Below are 25179 nucleotides of genomic sequence, written 5' to 3'. Positions count from 1 at the left end.
AAGAGGGAGAAATTACGATACTAACCTTATTGCGCTATTACAACCTTTCTATAAAAATACACAAAAATAAATACGTGAAAGAAATTAACTAAAAATTAAATTAATAAGATAAACAAAAAAAAAATTACAAAGAAAAATAAATGGAAAATTAAATTACAGAATTTTAAAGAAGAGAAAAAGAAAAGAAATACTAACCTTTAAATGTAGATTCACTTTTTTTTTTTAATAATAAAAAAAAATACAAGAAAACAAATAAAAGAAATTATTCACAAAAATTAATTCTATGAATTAAAATTACTTACCTCCCCGGCAACGGCGCCAAAAACTTGTTGTGCAAATTTTAATGTACTCGCAAGCGCACGAATCTATTGTAGTATAGATCAATGGTGTTGAGTGTCGATCCCACGAGGAGGTGGATTTTAATTGTGTATCGAATTAATTTTGTAAATGAGTGGTTGGATTTATGGTGGAAATGATTTGGAATATGTTAAGACTTAAATTAAAATGGCGAGAATAAATTCTAAAATTGGAATTGCAATGGAGAGAATAAATTGAAGAGAATTATATTGAAATGACGTACTTGGGTATCTGGATCCGTATCAACATGCATCATGGGCTAAATAATCCGTATTAATGCCAATTAAATCATGAGGGGGGAATCCACACCTCATGAACCACGCTCTAATCAATATGGTGCTAAGGGCTTATCGTGCCAAATAATAATAACCTTATACTAGAGAGCCGGTGTAACCAAGGCGGTATCTAGACAAGACTATTATTATTTGTCGACGAGAAGTCAAAACATCCACAAAAATTAAAGGGGAAGAGAAAATAAATTTACCAAATTAAGCCCATGACACATGTTGAGACTTCACCTTCAACCCAAGCTTGAAAGAAAATTAGCCACTCATAGTTGAACTAGGGGCAAAATGAGAATTTATTAAAATACGAAGAAAATACAAGATGGAGAGGGAATTACAGAAAATGGATCCCAAAAATGGATTCAGATATATCAAATTAGGGGGGGGAGGCCCCCTTTTTATAGATACATGGAGTAAATCATGGCCATCGGATTAAAAACAGTTTGGACGCTCAGGATTGCGCCACGTCATCAGTCAACAGTCCACGGTTTGACCACGCGGATGAACAGTAACACGGTTTGACCCGACTTTGAACAGTAACGCGGTTTGACCCGGATGAACAGTAACGCGGTTTGGTTGAAAATAATCCTGTGTGATGCATGCACCGTACGCGAGATTTTTCGTCCACTGATATGCTGCCACGTCACCATCAACAGTACATAAGAATTTTAGTCCAACAGGATCGTGACACCTCATCAGTCAATGCCACATCATCGGTCAATGCCACGTCATCATCCGTCTATGTGAACAGTGTCGTGAACAGTAACGTATACAGTACCGTACACGTGAATAGTACCGTACATGTGAATAGTGCCATTTTTCCTTTTATGCTCCTCCTAAGGTTTTCGACCGTCCTGAGTTCAAAAGTGATGTCTGTTTTGCCGTCTGATCTCTCCTTTATTGTGAAATGACTATAATGCCCCTAAAATACATAAAATACTTAATTAAAATAAAACACATGTAATTAAATCACAAGAAGGTTAAATATATAAAAGTAAGGGTTGTTAGTAAGACTTAAAATGTAAAATGACGGTTTTCTCCTTTATAAATATGCATTTTCTAACACTCAACATTACACTAGTTATTTTACATAATTTTTTTTGAACTAGTTGCTGATTGCCAAAGTGAAAATTAAAAACTAAGAATTTTGTATTATTTTCCATTAGTATCAACTCAATGATTTATCTGTATATCTAAACAAATATCTAATGTGATAGAAAACATATTCTAGCATATGTGAGATTTTTTTCTTTAAAATTTTATTGCTTTAAGGAAATAGTATTGCTTTAAGGAAATAAAATAAAATTTTATTTATTTTTAAAAGTATTGTAAATTTTAAAAACAGCCATATAAAATATTAAGCAAATTTTAGTGTTAAAATACAATAAGAATGCAAATGATCAAAATAGATATAATGTTGAATAAAATTTATTTACACATTCATAAATATGTATGCATAATATTTTTTTTTATTGTGTATATATAATAATTGATAACTATAAGTAAATATTTTTATTTTCTATTTTATTATCTCATTATAATTGGTAATGATAATAACTCTTTAAGTTTTGTAATTCAATTTCCTAGTTGGTAATGATAATAACTCTTTAATTTTTTAATAATTGTACAAAATTCAAATTAGTGTTTAAGATTCTTGACACAATTAATAAGCAAGTCTCTTTCATAACAATTAAAAATATTATTACATATTTCCTTAACACGAAACACCAATCCAAATCATCACATCACTCGTATAAATTATGAAGTTACGACAAACAAGAAAGATTAATATAAAACACAATCATCAGACCGGGATGCCTATTTCTTCAAATCCTTGGAATTATTTTATTAATAAATAGAAATACACGGACTTCCATGTTAAAATATTAACAAATTTGAATAAATTAAAGAGTATACAGTTGAATTCCCTCTCAACTGTAGCAGGCAAAGTTTGCCAGCCCCATAAATAAAAATTTAAAATATACATAGAACAAGTAAATAAGACACAGAATAAAGCTCTGACCTTTCCATCAGTATTCTTCTTCTTCTTCGTCTTCTGATCTAATAAGAACTTATATCAAAGATTGTCTGATATTCTCGATATTTTGTTCTTTCATGGCTGAAAGGTTAAAGAAAAATTATTTTGAGGTGTTGGGTTTGTGCTGTTCGTCAGAGGTTCCACTTGTTGAGAGGATTCTGAATTCACTTGATGGAGTTGAAGAGATTTCGGTGATTGTGCCAACGAAAACAGTGATCGTAGTTCATGATACCCGACGCATTTCCGAGACCAAAATTGGTATGTGTTGTGCTGCCATAAATAAGAACTAATTAAATATACTGCAAATGAAGCAATATTAGCACAAATGGATACTTTATTACTCTTTTCAATCATTAATTTAATATTTTTTTGGATTTTTGTATTGCATGAGAATTGAAGTTTATATGTCCTGGGCTATCTTTGGGATTAACATGTTTACTAGTTGTCACTAGTGGTTTCTCAACAATTGAGGTGGGCTATTGGCTATTGCACTATCAGTAATATTAAAGATTCTATTATTTAAATTTTAATACTATGTGTTATTCAGATGAATTTTGTAACTTATACAGTTACTTAATTGTCATTTAAAAAATGAATGTCACATCAATTGAGATTCAAATTTAAATTTACTTATTGAATATTTACTATTGCTCCTACATTATATTTTTTATTGATAATTATAGAATAAAAAATATCTTGTAACTAAATATTCACCATATATGGTTACAAATGCAATGCACGCATGAAATTATAAAACATATGGCCACAACCCTGACATGACTTATCAGCCCATTACTATGGACAATGTTATTTTTTTTTTCGTTATATTAAATGGACAATGTTATTATTTATGTTACACTTTAGACTTCTTTTCCTGAATTTTTTACTCATTTAAATTACTAAAAGTCCACTAATTAGTTTCTACATAACTATTATCGATGGTAGCACTGATGAATTTTTTTCAAAAAAACTTAATTATAAGTGATTCTGTCTTTGTCTATTGCACTTTTAGGACTGAAGTGTGAGCACACCATTTGTCCAATTGGACTTTAATGTTCTCCTGGTCTGATATAGGGACTCTTCCATGTCTTTTTCGTGCGGAATGAAATTAAATAACTCTATTAATTAATTTGGAGAAGGAACAAAACACCCTACCCAATAAAGAGACTTTTTTTTCCCAAACTAATGCATGTATAATAAGTGATGGCGTAAACGTGCTCCTCTAATGGGAACTAGAAATTATAGTTAGATATTTCTTAGCCAAATTTTATTATTTACAAGGTTGACACAACTTGGGGATATGTCTATAGCATTGGGCATGACTGTTGTAATTAGTAGGAAGGACAATTAAGCTATATAGAATTTGCCACTTGTAAATGCTCCCAAGTATGCTTACAAGTATTTGAGTCAAAGGTGATGTTATTGTGAGTATTGATACGAAATCTTTTGTGGTTTAATGCCAGTTGAGGCACTGAATAAGGCAAGGCTGGAGGCTACTGTTAGACCAGAGGGGAAAATGAAATCTCAGAAGAAGTGGCCCGCCCCATCAGTCATGGCTTCGGGATTGTTACTTGCACTATCATTTCTAGGATATATTTATTATCCATTGCAATCTTTGGCTGTCGCTGCAGTCATCTTTGGAGTCCCTGCAATATTAGTAAGAAGCGTAGCATCAATTAAGAGCCTCACTCTTAATATAAATGTTCTTGTTCTGATGGCAGGTAATCCTCCTGAATTTCGTCAATTCAAATTGAAGAAGGGTTACTATTTTTTTCATATTTTGTTTGGTAATGTGCAGCTGTGGGAACTCTTGCTCTTGGAGATTATGTGGAAGCTGGTTCTATTGTCTTTTTATTCTCTATTTCTCAGTGGCTTGAGTCGGTAGCAAGCTACAAGGTCTGGTTCCATCTTTCTCTGTCAACGTGCCTGTTTGTTTGGTATCATTTGATTTTCTGTTTCCGAGGTTTTTTTTTCTTTTTTTTTTGAGGGGTGGTGGGGGGGAGGGGGGAGGGAAGAGGATAGAAAATGTTTGGTATTGTTGTTTGGAAACAACTTACAGCTAGAAAATGGATCTTGCCTTCTTTAAGTTCTGAAAGCAATCTGCAACCATTCTATTATTTTCTTATTTCTCCTCTCTATTTCTGGTCCTACATCATTCATCATTTGTATCTTCAATAGCTGTTCTGAAATTTGAATTTTGTATATAATTCATAGGCTATGGCCGCCATGTCATCTTTGACAAGCATGGCTCCTCAGAAGGCCACAATTGCCGAAACTGGGGAACAAGTTGATGTGAATACAGTGAAGGTGAATACAATCCTTGCCGTCAGGGCCGGCGAAGTAATTCCCATTGATGGAATTGTTGTTGAAGGTAAATGTGAGGTGGATGAGAAAACACTGACTGGAGAGTCGTTCCCTGTTGTCAAAGAACAAGATTCTCCTGTCTGGGCTGGCACCATCAATTTGGACGGTTAGTTCTTTCACACTTTAATATCTTCATCCATGTTACAATCAAGAGATTTGACTGCTTGTCTATGTATCTCATCTTTCTCAGGTTATATCAGTATAAAAACTACTGCATTAGCAAAAGACTGTGTGGTCTCCAGAATGGCAGCACTAGTAGAAGAGTCTCATAAAAAGAAGTCACGAGCTCAAACATTTATAGAAAGCTTTGCAAAGTACTACATCCCAGGTTAGTTTCCGTTTTTGTATCCTTTCTATGTTCATTTTAAAGCTAGAATAAGCAACTCTGGAATCCTAATGCATAAGGTGACATGATCTCTAAACTGCATAGCCTGATTAGGAAATTTGTCCAAGCAAACTGAAGCTTCTTCAGGAACTTTTCACACTATTTTTTTATTTTTCTCTCAGCGGTCTTGTTGATATCAGTAGCTTTTGCTGTGATTCCTGCTGCTGTGGGAGTCCCCAATGTAAGGCACTGGTTGTACTTGGCAATAGTTGTTCTCGTTAGCACATGCCCATGTGCACTTATTCTCTCAACACCAGTTGTGATTTTCTGTGCACTTTCCAAAGCTGCGACAACCGGACTTCTGGTCAAGGGTGGCAATTATCTTGAAACTCTTGCGAAAGTTAAGATGGTGGCATTCGATAAAACTGGGACAGTAACAAGGGGAGAATTTACTGTGACAGATTTTCAATCTAGCTGTGATGATGTTAGCCTCGGCACATTGTTGTATTGGTACACTTAGCTCTCACACATTTCAGAGTAGATAAATTTCTGTGCTTCTTCAAAGCTAGAGTCACTGATTTTGGGATTATTTGCAGGGTTTCAAGTATTGAGAGCAAATCTAGTCATCCAATGGCGGCTGCATTAGTTGATTATGCAAGGTCATTAGCTATTGAGCCAGTGCCTGAAAATGTGGAGGATTTCCAAAATTTCCCAGGAGAAGGAATTTTTGGGAAAATCCATGGAAATGAAATTTACATAGGAAACAGGAGAATTGGTCCGAGAACTGGTTGCAGTAAAGGTAAGAGGCTTCAATAGCTCTATTTTTACAAGCTTTAAGGGGGAAAGAAAAAAAAAACTTTATTTTCTTGTTTCATATCACTAAAGGTTGAAATTTCAGATTCAGTTGTAGAAGCCAAATGTACGGGAGGAAAGACAAGAGGATATGTGTACTTAGGAGCAACTCCAGTTGGAACATTTAGCCTCTCAGATTCTTGTCGGTCTGGGGCTCTGGAAGCGATTAAAGATCTCAAATCATTAGGCATTAAAAGTTTCATCCTCACCGGTGATAGCCATGCAGCAGCCTTGTATGCACAAGATCAGGTGTGCATGGCTAATAATATCCATGTTATTATTTGACATAATCTAAGCTTGAACTTAGAATTAAATTAACAAGAGAAGAATTTCTTTTTTTTGGTAGTTGGATCATGCATTCGACATGGTCTATGCAGAGCTTCTACCCCAACACAAGGCAGAATTAGTTGAGTTGTTGAAGAAAGATGGAACAACAGCCATGGTTGGAGATGGCATCAATGATGCCCCTGCTTTAGCAGCAGCTGATATTGGCATCTCAATGGGGATTTCAGGTTCAGCACTAGCCATGGAGACAGGACATGTAATACTAATGTCAAACGACATTAGGAAAATACCAAAAGCTATCAAGCTAGCAAGAAAAGCTTCAACAAAACTCATTCAGAATGTCACTCTTTCAGTCACCGTTAAAGGTGCTGTCCTCGCATTGGCAATTGCAGGCTACCCGTTAGTGTGGGCAGCAGTTCTCACTGATGTTGGGACATGCTTGGTTGTGATCTTGAACAGCATGTTGCTTCTGAAAAATAACCCAGAGGAGGAAGGAGGGTTTTCGAAATCCAAGTACGGGACCTTTTCCTTGTCGTGCAAGAAAGATGAAGCTAAAGAAGCACTTAATGTGAAGAACTGCAGAAGCAGATGCTGTGAGGCGACGTCTGCTAAAGACATGGCATCAACAAGTTTGCACGGCCAGACCGGTCCCAATCCTTGTTGTTTGAGCTCGAGCTCGTGCGGGAAAGATAGAAGCACAAGTTCAACTGGAAGCCAAGTGGAAAATAAAAGAGTTGCAAGGGGCGGTAAGGCAAAGAAATGTGGTGATCAATGTTGTGATATAGAGGCTGGTATTACCACCTAGGAAACTTAGGTAGTTTTTTTTCTTTTCAAATCTGAATAATTTGTTTTTTAAAAATATTTTATTCCAATAACAGTATTGGCAATAAGGTTTAAAAATATTTTATTCCAATAACAGTATTGGCAATAAGGAAACATACTGTTTTAAGAAAACAAAATTTATGGTTAATTATCGAAATAAGTTAAAAGTGACAATATATTGGTACAACATAATTGTGTCAAAATATTCATTTGAAGCCAAATTTTTATTGGATTTGACCCCAGCCCGTTGGTTGCTAGGGGCCGGATAAAGATATAATTTTTCATACTCGTTTGACTTTTGAGAATTTATATTATTTAGTTGTTTTTTTTGTTGAGGTTAGTAGCTTATTAAAAAGTAAACCCAAATATAAAATTTAGATTAGAAATATTAGGCCTAGTAAAATTTCATATGACCCACTTACACAATACAAACCCACGCCATTAAAACTGTTGTCGGGTCGACATTTGTTAGGTTGGGTCATTACTGAATCATCCCATCAAAACCCATTCAATAAGGAGCCGAATTTGCATTTAAGTAACAATATTCATTTCGCACGGTTCATTAACACTTAATATTGAAATTATAATAATTTTAAATTATAAATTTTTAAAGAAAATCAAATTAATTTTAATTTTAATTTTAGACAAGTATTCTTATTTAATAATTATATAATTTTGTGGACTATATTATTCGATAATGTTAAACATGATGAATATTAATTTTTTTGGTATTATATATTTTAAAGTGTATTTTGTAAAGTTTTATTTGTGTTTTAAACTAAAAATATATAAAAATATTTTGAATAATAATTTTAAATTTAGCAAGAAGGGCGGGTTAAATGAATTGGTTTCAATAACATGATAATGGTAATCAATGGGTTCGGATTTGTATTTTTGACCCAAATAAATTAATGGATGGGTTTTGGTATATGTAATTTAACACGACACGATAAGAATGCGACACGAAACCTCTCAAACACGACTCGTTGCTAGGCCTAAGAAATATAAACATTGCTTTTTTAGTTTTTTATTTTTTAATCCATCACATTAGTTTTATTATTTTTGTAAATTATACCATCAATCCGAAACTGCTTTTTTTTTTCGTTAATTTTTATAGGGGATAGGAATGAGTATCTCCATTTCTATATGAGAATCCTGATTTATATCTGTTTAAGCCTACATCATATAAGAACTAGCAAAGAGAATACACAATTGATATCTTGCACCATAGCTAACCCATTGCCATCCCCACTTAAAATGGAAATTTAATATTATTAAGAAAATCTCAAAAAATGAATAGTAAAAATTTTGACGATTTTTAAAATTGAGCAATACTGAATCCTGCCAAATTGAAGGAATAATTCAAGTTACGCATTACTAAGAATGACGAGAACGAATTAGGACTAGGGAGTATATTACATCTCGTACAATTTGTTATTAATTTACTCCAATATCTCAAACTAAACAAAAATATTTGAAAACTAAACAAAAATATATAATCGTGCTTTTATTTTTATAAACAACAATCATATAGAAAATACCTATACACCGTAAGTCATCTTAAATATGTGAATTTTAAAGGTGTGAATAGAATGAATACTTTCCCACGCCGTTTCAAGTTTGCAAATAGGATTATATTTTTTTTAACTCGATCTTAATATTAGCTGTGAAATTTCGCTAAACAATTTTAATTTAGCCTTCGTTTGATATTAATGTTTATCATTGTGCTTTCATAACAAAAGATTGAGCTAATTTTACCACGTAGCTAGATATTTGGCAAAAAATCTATATTACTTTCACTATTTTATTAAAAATAATGTTTACCAAATTATAATTTAATAAATAACTTTTTTTTTTTAATTTTGCAGCAGCTACAACACCACAATTGCAGTTCGCATACAAAACACAAACAGCTACAACGCCACAATTGTATTGCATTTCTTTGCGTGGTCTAGGAAAAATCAAATATATGGACGATTTGATGACCATTAAGAACTTCAAAATGCAATCAACATTGGCACGTTGATAATATCACATGTTTCAGCAAAACGTGATGAGCTGAGGGATTGGGAATAAGACCATATCCAATGAAAAGAAAGAACAAAAATGTTAAGAGAAACTGGTTCATTCATTCATAATATGTATATATATTTCTGTGAACTTTTGTCCATGGCGCAATTTAATGAATTGATAACGTTATTCAATAGTTTCATTATTAATACTACCTAAATTATTGTACATATCTTTCTCAATACACAGGGATTAGGCCACTAAACATTTAATTTTAAGTATTGAGTTGTTCAAATAATTTTAAAGGGCAAAACGTTAGACAATAAAATATTTTTACAGCTGACCCAGTCGTACGATGCTGCCTCCCTGTTTTGATATCACATTAGAAAAGATATTGGACCAAAAAGTTTAACCTAATTGATAAGAGCTCAAAAGTAGTATTAAAGACAAATCAGATTCAAGGGGAGATAAACAAGAAGAAAGTTAAAAGAACTTCTTCCAATAGAGCATATTCCATTGAGGTATGTACCTTCAACTGGGCAAAAGAAAGGTGATCTACTATCACAAATATGAAATTAAAACACTATGAGATCACAAACTGAAGCATTGATGATCAATTCGATAACTTCTTAATAAGGCAATAGCAACTTCTTTCGGCACTTGTACATAAAAGTAAAATACATATAATCAGATTGTTAAAAAATAAATGACCTTATATATCTCAAAGAACAAAAATTAACTGCATTTTATTCGAAAGATGCAAAGTTGAGAAAGGTGTCTCTAGAAATGGAGGCATCAAGAGCCAACCATAAATAGTATGAACTCACCTATGTATTTCAAATTCCAATGGCGTCAAGGAGTTCCGAGTGTTGAGAAACCGAAACCAATGAGTTAGCAACAATGGCGCCGCTAGCAGCAACTGCAGGGACTCCGATGCCCGGGAAAGTAGAATCACCACAACAATAGAGCTGCGGAATGGGAGTTGAATGCCCAGGAAACGTTTCTTTACCGGCCTGTATCGCTGGCCCATAAGTTCCTCTATTCCTTCGAAGAAACCTTTGATGTGTTAATGGAGTTCCAACCAATTTCACATCACACTTGTCCCGACTAAAACCTGGACCAAGTGCACGCTCCACGGCTCTCCAAATGACCTGGATTATAAAATTTTTTGAGAAATGCTTAAGGAAGTAACAGGATCAAAAAGTTTTTCCAGGCAGAAGATTGATTCAATTGAGAATGACTAAATCAGGAGATTACACAATATTTCAAAACACTTAATATTTTCATTAAGCGCGAATATTTACTGAAATTACAGTGATTTCTGAATATTTATTAATATTACAGTGATATAATAACCTTTACAGTAGATATCATTTGATATATTAGTGCAAATGCTTGTGACAACCAAAAGACCCAAGTGTTTTCCCCAAGGCACTAAAAGTTAGCATACAGTTCAATCATATTCATTCTAATGAGTACAATATCTAGATACTTAAAGAGCTTTGATAATCATTTGAGTCACTGGTTATACATGAGCAAGCTTTCAGCAAAATTGAGTTTTCAAAATTTTGAAGTTCTATTTTACCAGAAAAAGCAACATGAGAAAGGCCAATATCAACAAGCTTATATAAGTACCTCAGATCTTTCAGCTTTGAGTTTTTTGTATTCGGCACTTCTAGGATCAAGCCCTTTCCAAAATTCAAACGGTTCAGTTCCTGGTGTATAAGCATGTAACACATGTTTCCCAGGGGGTGCCAGATCTGGACTTAACACGCTTGGTACAGAAATTAAAACAACATTTTGATCAGCATCGACTCCTCGGTCCCAGTCATTCACAACTATATGATGAATCCCCAAGTCCTCTCGTAAACCCTGGTCAGTAAGACATTTTGAATATAAATATAAGATGCTGGACACAAAAATCAGAATAAAAATGGGTTGATGCATAGCACTAGAAACTACAAAGACAAAAAGGTAAAGAACTATTACTTTGGCACAATCAATGGTAAAAGAAAAGACAAACCAAAACATTATTCAGGTTGAAGGAGCCCTAAGGATGCAGAAGACACAAAAGGCATTGAGAACTTTCGAGTTGTCTCAAATCATACCTTATAATATGGTGTGTCTATGCTAAACTGTAGGCGTCTTTCCCTTCTCTTTTCCTTTAATAGAAAATGAAGCTGTTTAAACATTCAAGTCAACAGAGGGCCTTCATCATGGTCCTACATCTAAGACGCCATCTTCCTAATTTGGGATTTTCAGGCTGTCATCATGGTTCTGGACATTGATACCAGGTATGTTGCAGGGCTTTTTAAATCAGTTTATGCATTCCTGAAGGCTCAATAGTTAACACATGGTCTTGCTTGATTCGCTATATGACAAATATGTGTGGCATAGACTTGATGCACACTTAGATTTACTGAGATCAGTTGCTGAGATTCACATTGTGGAGTCACTCACCTCTGCATCAAACCCCAAATGAAGATGCATAAACGATTCACATTGTGGAGTCATATCAATCCTATCTCGGTAGGACTTCGGAACAACTTCCTTAGGTAACAGCTTTAACGTGTCCCACATAGATGCATTACTGACAACAGCCTTTCTAGCACGTATAAACTGCAGCATTTCAAAACATCTCTCCATTAATGACACAAAAAACACATAATTCACTTGAGATTAGTCTTAGAACTCCTTTTTACCACAAAAAAATCGACTTACTTGACCGCTGCTTAGCTTGACTCCGGTGGCTCTATCATTTTCAACTACTATCTTTTCCACATGACTTCTCAGTGAAAGTCGTCCGCCAAACTTCTCTATTCCCCGGACAAGAGCATTAACAAGAGCCCCACTTCCATGAAGGGGGTACTCCAGAGAGCAACCTGGCTTGTACCATTCTGCAAACATGTAAACCTGAAAAGGATTGGAAAAAGAAAGATGAGGTCAGATATACACAGGCATTATCTATAGATAAAAATTACTATGATTTCATAACAAGAACATGAATAGAGATATCATGTTATCAGTATACCAGACACACAAGCGCAATATATAACAAGATTTTCATTTCGGTGAACGAAATTATGAGAAATTAATCTCACATTGTTTTACAGTACATAATGTGTTGACCACTGTAGTCATTTTCTCTTTGCACAAGTGACCAGCAGCATACTCATGCTGACAACTTCAAACATGCTAAGGAAACAGCAGTTATAATCATTAATAGTATATCCAGATTTAATTCCTTTCAGGAAAAAAACAATTACATAATAGTTACCATCTCTGCTGAGAGTATACCATTAGATTTCACCCCTGCAAGCAGGAAAGCCAGAAGATCTATCCAGTTCCGTACAAATGGGTCTTCAAGCTCCAATGAATCAACAATTTCTGAGAATGGTCTGAGAAGTTTCGTTGCACCCAAAGCTCCCTGAGGTCCCATTTGAATAAATGATTTCAGCAGAGAGGGTGCATATCTGGCTGCAACAGTTGAAAGAACACCAAGATCACCTCGGATAGACAAAGGAGGCAGAGCCGTTGCTGTTGCAGACAATGGAAGTATTGCATCCTGAAGAAGGGTTGCATTTTAAATTGGGAGATAAGTGGAGAATCAATTCAAGCATTGTTAATACAATAGATTGTTGATGAATTGCCAAATTGCTAGAACAATAATCGCATATGAAGAAACTCCCGGGATGTGTTAAATTTCTATCACTACTCAGAGGATGCATTTAAAGAGTCCTCACATTTATTTAAGTAAACATTAACCTTAATCATTATGGTATTTTAATATCCTCAGGCAAAGAAGGTAGGAAACCTTTTGGTTAGCTTTAGTTCTCCAATGCAAAAACAAAAGGACATAATTTGATAATTTGTAAGTGAATGTGATTATAAATATGAGAGAAACAGAAATAATGGTACCCACAAGAAGTTTTTTCCAATCTTGCACGGCATTCTTGCTAGCATATTTCTCCAGGTCCTGAGGGAAAAATTAAAAATTCGACTGAGCTCCATACTGCAGCATAATTCGCCCAAAACTTTCAAAGGGAAAAAGAATTCGAATACAGAAGTGCAGCATATGCAATATTTGATGGAACAAATATAGCTACCATGCAAGTATATTAATGAGTAATTGCAGTTGCTCATGATTCCATGCGACTCAAGTGTAAGAGTAATGCTCATATCCGTTTTTCTTTTGGCTTGTATCCTAAGGGTCTTTCTGTTTTAGAACACATGCTACTACATGACTTTTGAGACAATAAACAGATAACAAAGAGAAGGCACCTTATAAAATTCTGTGGGGCCAATACGCGACAAGAATTCACCTTCAGGTATGTAAACCATCCAAGAGTCATATTTGGCACATGGAAGTGACTCCCCCAATGCATCCAAAACCTGAAAATCATAAAAGTTGCCACCCTTTTAATAGAATTATTTAGCTCTATGGCTCCATAAAGAGCCTAATCAATATCACTTCGTTAACTACAGAAAAATTATATGGTTCATCAACTAGTTTCTGATTGTTCTCATATAGGTTCTCGACTGACTAAGAAAAGATGGATAGAATAATTATTTTATCAACCTGTGCAAGTGGATTTGCCTGAGGACCTCTTGACTGGAAACCAGAGAATAAAGATGGCCCTGAATCAAACTCATAGTCTTTAATCTTGAAAGAATGAGCAGCGCCTCCAGGTTGATCATGACTCTCTAGTACAAGAACTTCTTGCCCATACCTAGCTAAAAGGCCTCCGCAGCACAGCCCACCAATACCACTGCCGATAACAACAATATCAGCCTCTGGCTTCCCTGCACCTCATGCCACAATTATTTAACAAAATGCCAATTCAAGACCCTATATAAAATGAATTATAAGATAATGCAATGGCATTGCCATCACGGAACCAGGAATTCAGGACAGAATATATACAACTGATAGTTTGATACACGCGACAAATAAGGAAAACAACTAACTAAGAGTTCCTACTAAAACATATGGCCTATATTCACCTAAGTACCTAACTTTTATGTCTCGTTGCGAAGAATGTGTTATCCAACCAGAAAATTGATTCAAATTCAAAGTCTTGAAATTACAGTAACTGGTATCCTTTTCTTTCTTTCGATTGCATTACTCAGCCACATAACTAAAATTTAGACTTCATTTTTGTTCATTATAAGATCTTATACGTGCATAAATACTTAAAATGGCGCACACATAAAATACATGCATAACTCGACGGGTGCTATTAAGAAGAAATTGAGACCTGGGAAGCTATTCTTTTCTTGGAGAAGGAGAGAGCCTCTAGAGGAAGCGTCCTGGCCGTTGGAGCTTCGCGCCAAAACAGATTTTCTGACCGTTGAGGATTTGAAATTGGGAGGGAGGAAACGGTGGAGGTGAGGATGAGTTGGCAAATAACTCAATGCCATGAAATGTGTTTGAAAGAAATTGAATCCCGAGAGTGAGAGCTTCAGAGATATTGAAAGACGATTCAAGTATCTTTAATTATTTGGTTCACCGTTTCTCTACTTATTAAATGATAATGACTTATTGCTTTGTAGTTCTGATACTGGCCACGTCTGTAGCCACTGTCTGGCTCCATCTTTTTGCATTTTTTTAAACTCAATCGAAAAAAACAAAATGATAAAATAAAATAACCGGACGTAGGGTAGCATGTGAATGTGTGTGATACCGCGATTGCAACAATAGGACACTTGACCCCCAGTCCCTTTTTTTTTCTAATTTACACTAACATATTTATTATCACATAAATTTTCGACCTTCTGTACTAAAATGGATATTAGCCCACTTCAAGAAAAAAATATTTCTTCCAGTTAATCTACATGAGCACAGACAATTTATAAAATTTCTTAAACATTTTGTACCCAAAAAAAACACGAAGAACGATTTATATTTTGTATTATAATTAAACGGATTTCTTAAATTAATAACAGTTACTTCTTTATTATTTTCTTGAAATTATTATTTCAAAATTATATTTACTATGTATTATCAAATCAGTTTTTATTTCACTTCAAAAAAAAAATTCAGTTTTTATTTTATGACTACAATTTTTTTTCCCCACAATATCTTTGACTAAAAACCATGTGTCCACAACAGCTCCGCATCAAATAAGGCATTCGCCTCCAACCAAACTTTCAAAATTAAGCAAAAACAAAAGGACTCGTATTACTACAACACCAACATACCCACACACACTACACACAGGCCGAGAAAGATATTCAGCACCATCATCATCTGTATAAATAGGATCAATACCATGTTAAATATTTCAGCCACACTGAAAAATACAAACAAAACAAGACAGACCCGATTAGCAGCTTCTACTAAACTCCATCCTTTTTACTTTTTTTCTCCAAAGTCACTCCAATGCCAATCAGTGAAACAAAACTCAAAACATGCTGCTGGTTTTGGAAAAGGCCCCAGCTTTTAATCTATTTTAGGCACAAAACCATTTATAGAGAACCCTATGAATGTCAAGGAGGGCTATAGACAAATGCTCCCCAGTCACTTATGGCAGACCGCGACTGCTGAAATTTCGGTCTGCAATTATATTTACAGTTCCAGCTAATGGAAGAATCCACCTGCCAAAAGCAGAATATCCCAGTACCTATACAGAGTCAATGGCAAGATTGAGGATGTCCTTCACTCCCCCAGCAAAACACCTCCTAAAGGTCACCATGATGATAACTGTGGTATTATATAGGACTGTAAAAGATGATCTCGCTTTTCTTTGTCTTTTTCCTCCTATCCGAGCCATTTGTTACCAAGATCGGGATTCTTCAACCCACCATGTATTTAATTACATTGGTATCTGAACCAGTCAGGTTAACTAAACCTTTCCTCTTTATCACTGCTGAAACATTGTCTACACCTCATCAAGTGTGAAGCAAACCAAGACAGTCTCCACAAAACAGCAAGTGCATGCTCCAAATTTTCAAAATGGATAAGCAGTTCACTGCAAAACAATAATAAATTAAAAAATGGAAAATCAACCTTAACAAAAGACTCATCATTGGGTGGGATTATTTGCACACCAAAATCTACTTTGAATACTCTTACTCTACAAACTCATCCAATACATTTCAAAAGGTATTTTCTACTCTGTATACTCTTTTACATGTCAAAGTTATCCTTCATTAAAATTATTCCATTAACTAATTATTTTCTCTCTACACCCATAAAATATTCACAATTCTTATGTCATATTGCGTTACGTAATAATTCCCAAAGCTTATTAAGATTCAAGATTGGTGTTGTAACTCCTTAGATTCAGATCAAGGTTCAGATTTGGTCGTAGGCGCCTAGCCATATACATAAATGGTGTTGTAACTCCTTAGATTCAGATCAAGGTTCAGATTTGATCGTAGGCCTAGCCATATACATAAATATTCTTTCAAATGCAAAATATGTTGAATGCGGGACATATACATATTCCTTCGATCTTGGAGGTCACTCAATATAATCCAAAGCAATAAAAAGCCAGATCCAATTCAATCTGATCCCATCAATCTGATTAAAATAAAAATTTACAAACAAAAATCATCAATTACTCTCCACAGTTCTAGTTATTAACAATTGAAAACATTATATATATATATATATATGGTTAAAAAAAAAATTGAAATTTGAATATAGAAAACAATCATAGGTCGCAATTAATACTCTATGTAATTGTGTATTTATAGTTATACCATTTTTTTTAAAAGGAAAATCAGGTTTTTTCTTTAGCAAGTTAAATATAAAAGCGATATGTAGCTTCTTCTTTTTTTAAATAAACAAAATAAAAATTAATCAGTTGGATTGCTTTATATATGATTTTAACACATAGATCCATAAACCAATCCAATAACATTGGATTTTCCATTTTGCAATCCAATAAATCCAATCAAAAGGTTCTGCTTTGGATTGGATTGATTGGTTTGATTGGATTGGATCTTGAACACCCCTAATTCATTTATCAAGAAATTGGTTAAGGATGTGGTGAACAGCGACCAAGGAGATCATGGAAAGGCACAAACAAGCTACCACATATTTATGGTTAGTTAAATATTTCAATAAAGAGCCCATAAAGCTTCTGCATTCATTTAGCATAGAGATACTTGAAAAAAATGAAGAAATGATTCTTAACAAGTAAAGACTTACCATTTTAGGTACGCTAAGAACCTGAGCTTGACTTCTGAACCCAGACTTGTTTCTGAAAAATCAGTGATAAAAAATCAAAATAGTTGTCACACATTTAGGAAAAAAAGAAACAAAAAGACAGCACAAAATCAATATCATAAAAAATATCTGATTACCTCATGGGAACCATATCCAGAAGCACCACCTCTTCTTAAAGGCTTTCCCTCACTCATAACAGGCGAACCGTCATCCTTAACATGGGTTGGCCCTCGACGACCAATATGTCTATGGGATCCTGCATAAAATCAAACATGCAAGTTGTCTCATTCCAATTCCAAATGCTCATGAAGAAAATCAGCACAAGAGATCATATACCAGCAACCTCTAGAACTACCGGGTTTCAAACACCAAAACTATCCATTATCCACAGAACCAAAAACTAACCATTGTCTACAGAAGAATGACTGCTACGTCCACCCCCAACAGCTTTAACTTCTCCACTCCTCATATTTGATAAGTCAAATTTCCCATCGCCAAGATTCCCTGGAAATCATATACAGAAAAATCGAATAAATTAAAAAAGTTTGACAAAAGATGCTCCATTTCTATTCTTCCCATACAGATTATAATAAATATTTCAGATACAGTGGGTGCATGTCTAAATTATATACATATTTCAGATACATGGGTGCACATCTCCCTGCATATGTATTTTGATAGTGTAGCAGTAACCAATTAGCACAGTAGTATAATCACAAAGCAGTACTTGCGTACCGATTGATCCCAACAAATTCACTGAAATAGCAGACCTACCTTCTGAAGAATCCACTGCTGACAGTGAAAGTTGAGATGCAGATGATGACAAAGACTCATCACTTTGATACGATCCATCTGAACGTCGAAGTGTCCACGCGGCACGATCAGGTCTATCCTTGTTTCTGGTGCGTCTTTCCTGCTTCTCACTGTGCAAGTCATTCACAATAACCTTGTCATCAGAAACCCCATTTGTGTCCTTCATAACCAACTGTACATGCGATGGCCGAGGAGGTCGTTTGTCCTTTTCTAGATTTGATATTTGCTGCTCAGAATGAAGTCCAGAAGCCTGATTTTGACGAGCGTCCTTATTCAAAAGTATGCCTCTAATTATTCTCCCGCTGTTTTCACGTCGCTGGTTCTGCTTCAGAGCAGGTGAACTGATTATGGTTTTAACTGAAGCACTCTGCTGATGTGACACACTGCCAGACACCTGGAGAAGGAAAATGGTTAAGTGATACAAAGTTACAACTTGAAAATTTAAAATACAATGGATATATTATGCAGTTCACAAAACACAAGCATGAAGATTCACATAGAGGTTCATTAAAGATTCCAATTCCAAGACAGACATGGAATTTGACCAAGTGCTATCAACGAATTGAGGGTTATAATTGTCAAACGAATACAAAGAAGAAATTTCAGGTTAAAATTCTCTAATTTTCCTCATTGATTTCTCAAACCCCTCATCTCACACATAAACCTTTAATAGATATAATTTCAGAAATTTATGCCATTGCTACTCACAAAATTCCTAGATGCTCAGAAAACATGGAAAAAAATGATAATAACAATTACAAGAGCATTGGGGATATGTAATACACAAGACCATGCTGGTCCAATGAATAGTTAGGTATTCTAAAATCTTAGTACTAATAAAGTAACTGATAGAGTGAAAATACAATTCATCATTGCCAACTAACATTGCAAGTGCATGATTGGATCAGCAAGGTAAATAGGAAAAAGAAATTAAGAATAGAAACAAAATAATCTTCACTAATACCAATCACCATATCCAATGGAAAATTCCCATCACTCAATTGCATCCCTTTCCCTTATCTGTACCTTTGTTTTTCTTTTTCAGTACATCTAAAATATGAACCAATCACATCCATTGCAAAAAGAAAATAAGCCCTGAGCACCATATATACCGGAAAGGTAACCCAAGTAATCAGGTCCTGTAAGATGAAAGTAACAAAAAGCTTACCTGGGAAATTTCTCGTTCTTTCCCTTTAAGAAGCAGCACTTTCTTTTTCCCACCATCACTATTAGCAGGAACTCCTGAAACAAAACCATTAAAAGGTAAACAAGACTTGCAAAAGATTATGATGCATAAATCAACTCATCCGCAGGAAGATTCACATGAATTAACAGACTGTGTTAAATGTGTATGTGTGAATGGACAATTGATGGAAACAGTTCCTGAAACAGCAGTCTGAAACTCACAAATTACTACTAAAAACAACATACACAAGAAATAAGTTAGTCATGGGAAGACGACCAAAGAACATATACATATGAAAAGAAAAACTAATTAAGCCACTCCAAACACAGATGTAGTTGAATATTAACTCTTGCACATTAACTCTTGAGAAAGGAGCAACAGCTTTAAGGATATTTTGGCCTCTTGAAAGCGGTAAATTATTTCTCTCTCAGCAAAAAGTTCTAAAACAAATATCGGTTTACAGCACACCCCCCCCCCCCAAAAAAAAATCCCAGAAAGAACTGGCTCTCCTTTTATAAAAAACTAAATTAAAAAAAAAAAGAGTTGGCAATCAAATACTCAATCACCTAACTTCAATTTTTTTTCTAATTTAAGCACAAAGAGAACTATTACCAGTGTTTGCACAAACTATTCTTAGACTTGGATATACTATATATTACGGTACTTAGATATGATGTCGACAGTTATGCTATCGACAGGTGGAGGGCCCCCAAAAAGTAATTAAGAAAGTTTTAAAGTGATGTTAAAAAATACTTCATTAAGCATGCATATAAAGGAAATCACAAATAACTCTCTTAATTTAAAAAATAAAAATAAAAATAAAAGACTAGCGTATGACCATACATGTATCAAAGCAATCCAAAATTCAAGCACATGTTTTCATATGTCCTAATGTTGTCGCTAGCAGAAACAACGATGCCATTTATAAAGACTATTAAGCTTTAGTCTCCTAGTCATACCACTTTCCTCCAAAACTACTTCACTTCCAGTTGCTGATGATGAACTAACAGGCTTATCAAAATCCTGATCATCTCGCTTGGGAACCAGAATATAAGTAGACTTGTCTTTCCCACTACTGTTTTTTGCAGTGTCCCTTAAAACATACTGCCCATCACACAAGAAAAAGATATTAATAACCCAGAGAATCTCAACATTTCGCCTGAGGATCACGAATAACTGTTATAAATGGTCAGGCACAACCAAAAACTAAATAATAACAAAAGAATCTATCTACAAAACATGGGCCACACTCCAAAAATCTTTGACAGAAAAAAATGAATATTCTACTTCCCACTGGTTTGATTTTAAAAAGTATACGCATGGGTCAATAAATTAAAAGGAATGAAATAAGCTAACATTACCCGATTTACACTACAAACTACAGAAAACACTAAACTAGATTTGAATTTATTCCATGATAAGCATGTCAATAACAACAGCACATAATAAATTTCTGGAGAACCACAACGCCGGGGTGTCATTCTTGTGCTTGGACTTTCTTTGTCATGGCAAACAAGCCACTTCATCCAAACAAGAGGTTGTTCAAGCTTGACCCAACAACCTAAATTCAATGCTTGAGCTTAATTTGCGACTAAATCAAGCTCGTTGAGAGCCAGTGCCTGATCTTGACAATGACCATGAAACCTAAGCTTGAATATTAAAATCAACTCATGCTTGAAAAACTGTTTTTCTTCATTCTATACTTCTAAATTGTACAAGCTTAGTACCAATTTAACATGTACTAAACAAAGGGCCTACTAAGACAAGCAAGCTAAGATCTGGTGTTCAAGAACGGGCAATTTCTATATGCTTTGACAAAGAATTAAACCCCCTTCCCCAAAACAGTAAAGAACACCAAAAAAATAAAAGGACCATTCAAGATAACAATTTTTGTGTGGGTGCAATCCCATAACGATACTCATTTAAGATAAAAAGAAAGTTCAAACGTAATACTTTTATACATAAGTACCATTGTGGTGGAAGCCTTTTTCTTGTCAGAACCTCGTTTGGACGAGCCTGAAGCAGGACTTCCGGTTGATGATCCACTAGCTCTTCTACTCAGTTTCCCATTAGACAATAACCTCTGTCATCAACATAAAAGTAAAATCAGTAGATATGGAAAAAGTAATCAATTCTTATAAATGTTGTTACTTTCCTATGAATTCAAATCAAGGCACAATAACATACAAGATTGTAAATAAATAATGTATCTCTCTACAAGGATTGAAATTCTTTGCATACTAAACAAAAGCGAAGTTATATGGAGCAAAACATTGAAAATTGAATCAAATTTCCACCGAAAATCATTGCAAACTCATAAGTGAAGGGAAAAGAGGGAAAATTTCATCAGTAAAATCATATCCACAAAACACAAATTACATATCCAAAGTTCTTGTTACATGAGTAATGATGTGATCAAAATTGAAAAAATTGAAGGTAGCAACTAGAGTACCTAAGAGGAGCTAGAAGACAACCAAAAAGAAACCCAACAAGGGAACAATGATCTAAATCTTGAAACAAAAAAAGCTGGCATTTGACAAAATCACGTATAAATACAAATCATGTTCATTTTTCTTAGATCTTGCTCAAATAATATAGCAAATATATACCCGAGGCCCGGCCTTTGCAGCCCTTTTCTGTCGTACAAAATCCATTAAAGGTGTAACTATAAGCGCTTCTTTAGCAGCACCTACAAAGGTGTAACAGACAAATATCACTTGAAAACATACACTAAATTGCTTTCTCATTATAACCATGTAACTGGTTTTTTCTTCATTTCACTACAATAACTTCTCTAAGCCAAAAATGTCTAGGATCATTTTGACTAACCAGCTCTTTCTGCTTCTCTTCTCTCCAGTTGTATCTCTGCACTAGGAAGATTCTCAACCGGCTTTGAAATAAATTCAAGAAACTCCAAATACTCAGGATCTAGATGAGCAACAAGAAACACTTGTATTCATACAAACAGAAAAAGGGTTGCATATACAAGTCCACAGGCAACCAATATACCTATTAGGCTTTACTTAAAAAGGATAAGTAAGTACCCTTTAATAAGGTCCCTTCACGACCGTCCTTTTTAGACCATTGCTTTGGAACGCGTTGTGAGGGAGCGTACTCAACAATAGTTTTAAACTGGACACCTGAAGAAGAAAGAAATATTACTTCAAGAAATTCCACACCTCACATGTTCCTATAAAGATCCTTGTCCAAAGAAGATGAAAAATTAAAAACAAAAGATTAAAAACGAAAATAAACATGAGTAACCCTTGATTTAGTATTCCAAAATTGCCAGCAAATTATAATCAAGTGAAAAACAGAATCACCACCATCTGAAGTTAAAATTGCAGGTTGAATAAGAAGGTAGTCACAATATTTATGGTGACACAGTTGAGCATAATCAATCTCTTCAAAACTTTTGTCAAGAATTACCCTTCTCGTTAACAAAGACATGTCCGTTAAAGAATTCAGCGAATTCCAGAACGTCTTCTGGCTTCTTGAAGTCAAGGTAGGCTCTAGCACAGGACTGATGCTTCTGACTGCAAGATAATTTTAGGAAAAATGAGTATAAGAGAATATCCGGACCACAGTATTTGCAGACATGAGTATTAAATTATAACTTTTGTACATATATCCTAATTTGATAACAGAAGTAACTAAAATAAAAGAAAATACCCACGTGACAAACACCTATAGCACCCTACAAACAGAATAAAAAATATATTAAGCATTCTACTCTATTACTAACAAAAAGGATGAAGCCAGGTCAAAAGATAATTCAGTATTTGAGGAGTAAAAGTAAAAATAAAAAATAAAATGTAACCAAAAAGAAGCCATATAAGAGCACCTTGTTAGTATTCAAGCAAATAACAAAATAATACAATGATGCCATGCATTTCAAGCAATAACAACTATGAGTTCATCCTAAATGAATTTTCCCAAAATTTCAAAATTCTGACAGCAAATTAAATACCAAAAATAAAAAATAAATAAATAAACTAAAACAAACTCATCAGCAAGTAACCACCATGAACCCATAATCATCTAAAATGCAGTAAAATCAAGTTGGTGATTAACAAACAACACATAAAATTACTAGAAGCCCACTAACAAACAGCCATCAAGAACTTACTATGAACAAAACCACCCAAAATTTCGCGTTAATGAAAAAAATCGGCAGAAAAGTAAAATCTTTATTAAAAAAAAGGAAATAAAAAAGACCCTAACCTGGTCTTTCCTTGACGAAAGGACACCCAATTGTAGCGCCCACCGAAGGCACCGTCGATTTGTTCCGTAAACGCCGGCTGCGTAATTGCCGGCGGCAAGTTTCGCACCACCACCTTGGTTCGATCCAACGGCCCCTTCATTATCACGACGCCGTTTTCAGAAACCCTCCCAAAATAAAACCCTTTCTTAAAAAAAAAAAAAAAAAAAAAACCCTAGACTTTTGCGCGTTTAATGCCGTTGGCTTTGATAATTGAGTTTGAAAAGCAAAATCGGCCTGAGATTACATCTTTAATCGAGTGTTAGCGCATCGATCGAGTGAAATTTCGTGCCCTAATTTTGAATTTGCAAACGAATCGGGCCATGCATCGAAGTTAAAATAGAGTGTGTGTGATACGATGAAAGGGATTGAGCGTTTGATTCAATATATATACCTTTTGGAAAAATAACATTTTAATCCTCATATTTATAAATTATCTCAAATAAGAACTTCTTTGTTCATTTGTATATATATATAGCCTTGGTCTAATTTGAAAAATATTTATTTATTCTATCAATAAATCCCACCAGGTACTTTTTAACATTAATTTTTTTAACAATAGTGAGGTTTAAGTAGATTTTATTGGTAAAATATATATGATTACTTATATAATTTGCTATTTTCTTACAGAGTAGGTAAGCAGAATCAGAATTATGGAGTCCACCATAATTTAAGAATGAGGACAAGCCATTGAACAAGGTGAACATGACTGTCTTAAACAGGCAACAAAGCACAAAATGATCTCAATTACCTAACTCATAGTCCTAGGGGCTAGGGAATGAATCTCTCATTCCTAGGTTGACTATTTTGCCCTCCCTAAAATTAAAAATATTCACTTTGTCCTCATTTATAATTAATTAATATATTATTATAATTAATCAATTAATATTATAATTAATTAATATATTAATAATTATTATTATTATTAATTACAATTTTGAATGAATAATCACAATAATTAATATATTATTACTATTAAGTAATATATTAATATGTTATTAACAATAGTTATTAATAATTATAATTTTTGAATAGATAATCACAATAATTAATATACTATTATTATTATAATTAATTAATTAATTTACTATATAATAATTACTAATATAATTATTATAATTAATTCATATTATTATTATTATTAACAACTAAGGGTATTTTAGTAACTTGAAATAATTCAGCTTATTTCAATTCTAAATCCAAGATAAAATAAACACATCAATGAGATTTCAGCTCATTCTCATTCTGATTCTTGTAACTTAAATAAACAACTTATTTTGATTTGCATTCCTTATTCTCATTCCAACTTATTCATATTCCATTGCATTTTGATTTCAGCTGATTTTGAATACTGACAAGTAAACATAGCATTAAAGTAAAGATACTAAACTTTTGGTCAATAATAA

General features: G+C 34.1%; 3 protein-coding genes across 4 annotated transcripts in view; 1 reads left to right on the top strand and 2 right to left on the bottom strand.

Moving 5' to 3' along the window:
* The window catches only part of LOC102625788 (putative inactive cadmium/zinc-transporting ATPase HMA3), a 104573-nt gene extending 96983 nt beyond the window's left edge, over positions 1-7590 (top strand). Inside the window, exons 2-11 of the mRNA XM_052441858.1 lie at positions 2711-2937; positions 4143-4400; positions 4478-4575; positions 4894-5149; positions 5234-5371; positions 5551-5878; positions 5965-6167; positions 6267-6469; positions 6567-7396; positions 7438-7590. Of these exons, the coding sequence (XP_052297818.1) occupies positions 2757-2937; positions 4143-4400; positions 4478-4575; positions 4894-5149; positions 5234-5371; positions 5551-5878; positions 5965-6167; positions 6267-6469; positions 6567-7310 (2409 nt within the window). The 5' untranslated portion in view covers positions 2711-2756 and the 3' untranslated portion in view covers positions 7311-7396; positions 7438-7590. The remainder of the gene's footprint in view (positions 1-2710; positions 2938-4142; positions 4401-4477; positions 4576-4893; positions 5150-5233; positions 5372-5550; positions 5879-5964; positions 6168-6266; positions 6470-6566; positions 7397-7437) is intronic.
* Positions 7591-9943: 2353 nt separating this feature from the next.
* LOC102625319 (prolycopene isomerase, chloroplastic) lies at positions 9944-14897 on the bottom strand. 2 transcript variants are annotated; one of them, XM_006492492.4, is made up of 10 exons: positions 14596-14897; positions 13917-14140; positions 13619-13729; positions 13260-13313; positions 12615-12902; positions 12059-12250; positions 11798-11956; positions 11446-11499; positions 10973-11209; positions 9944-10488 (listed from the first exon to the last, which is right to left on the bottom strand). In XM_006492492.4, exons 1-10 carry the CDS (start codon positions 14756-14758, stop codon positions 10174-10176), a joined length of 1797 nt encoding a protein of 598 aa, XP_006492555.2. In that variant the 5' UTR covers positions 14759-14897; the 3' UTR covers positions 9944-10173. The 2 variants fall into 2 exon arrangements, with proteins under 2 accessions (XP_006492555.2, XP_006492556.2); XM_006492493.4 differs by lacking the exon at positions 11446-11499 and having other exon boundaries at positions 14596-14872.
* Positions 14898-15568: 671 nt separating this feature from the next.
* LOC102625038 (regulator of nonsense transcripts UPF3-like) lies at positions 15569-24142 on the bottom strand. The gene is made up of 13 exons (XM_006492491.4): positions 23737-24142; positions 22942-23048; positions 22557-22652; positions 22342-22440; positions 22122-22201; positions 21482-21595; positions 20472-20616; positions 19495-19568; positions 18288-18720; positions 17919-18017; positions 17651-17769; positions 17496-17547; positions 15569-16308 (listed from the first exon to the last, which is right to left on the bottom strand). The coding sequence occupies exons 1-12, from the start codon at positions 23874-23876 to the stop codon at positions 17509-17511; spliced, it is 1545 nt and encodes a 514-aa protein (XP_006492554.2). The 5' UTR covers positions 23877-24142; the 3' UTR covers positions 15569-16308; positions 17496-17508.
* Between the last annotated feature and the right edge of the window lie 1037 nt (positions 24143-25179).

Source organism: Citrus sinensis, chromosome 5 (assembly GCF_022201045.2).
Source record: "Citrus sinensis cultivar Valencia sweet orange chromosome 5, DVS_A1.0, whole genome shotgun sequence".
NCBI classification, from domain to species: domain Eukaryota; kingdom Viridiplantae; phylum Streptophyta; class Magnoliopsida; order Sapindales; family Rutaceae; genus Citrus; species Citrus sinensis.
This window is presented reverse-complemented; position numbering and strand designations above follow the sequence as displayed.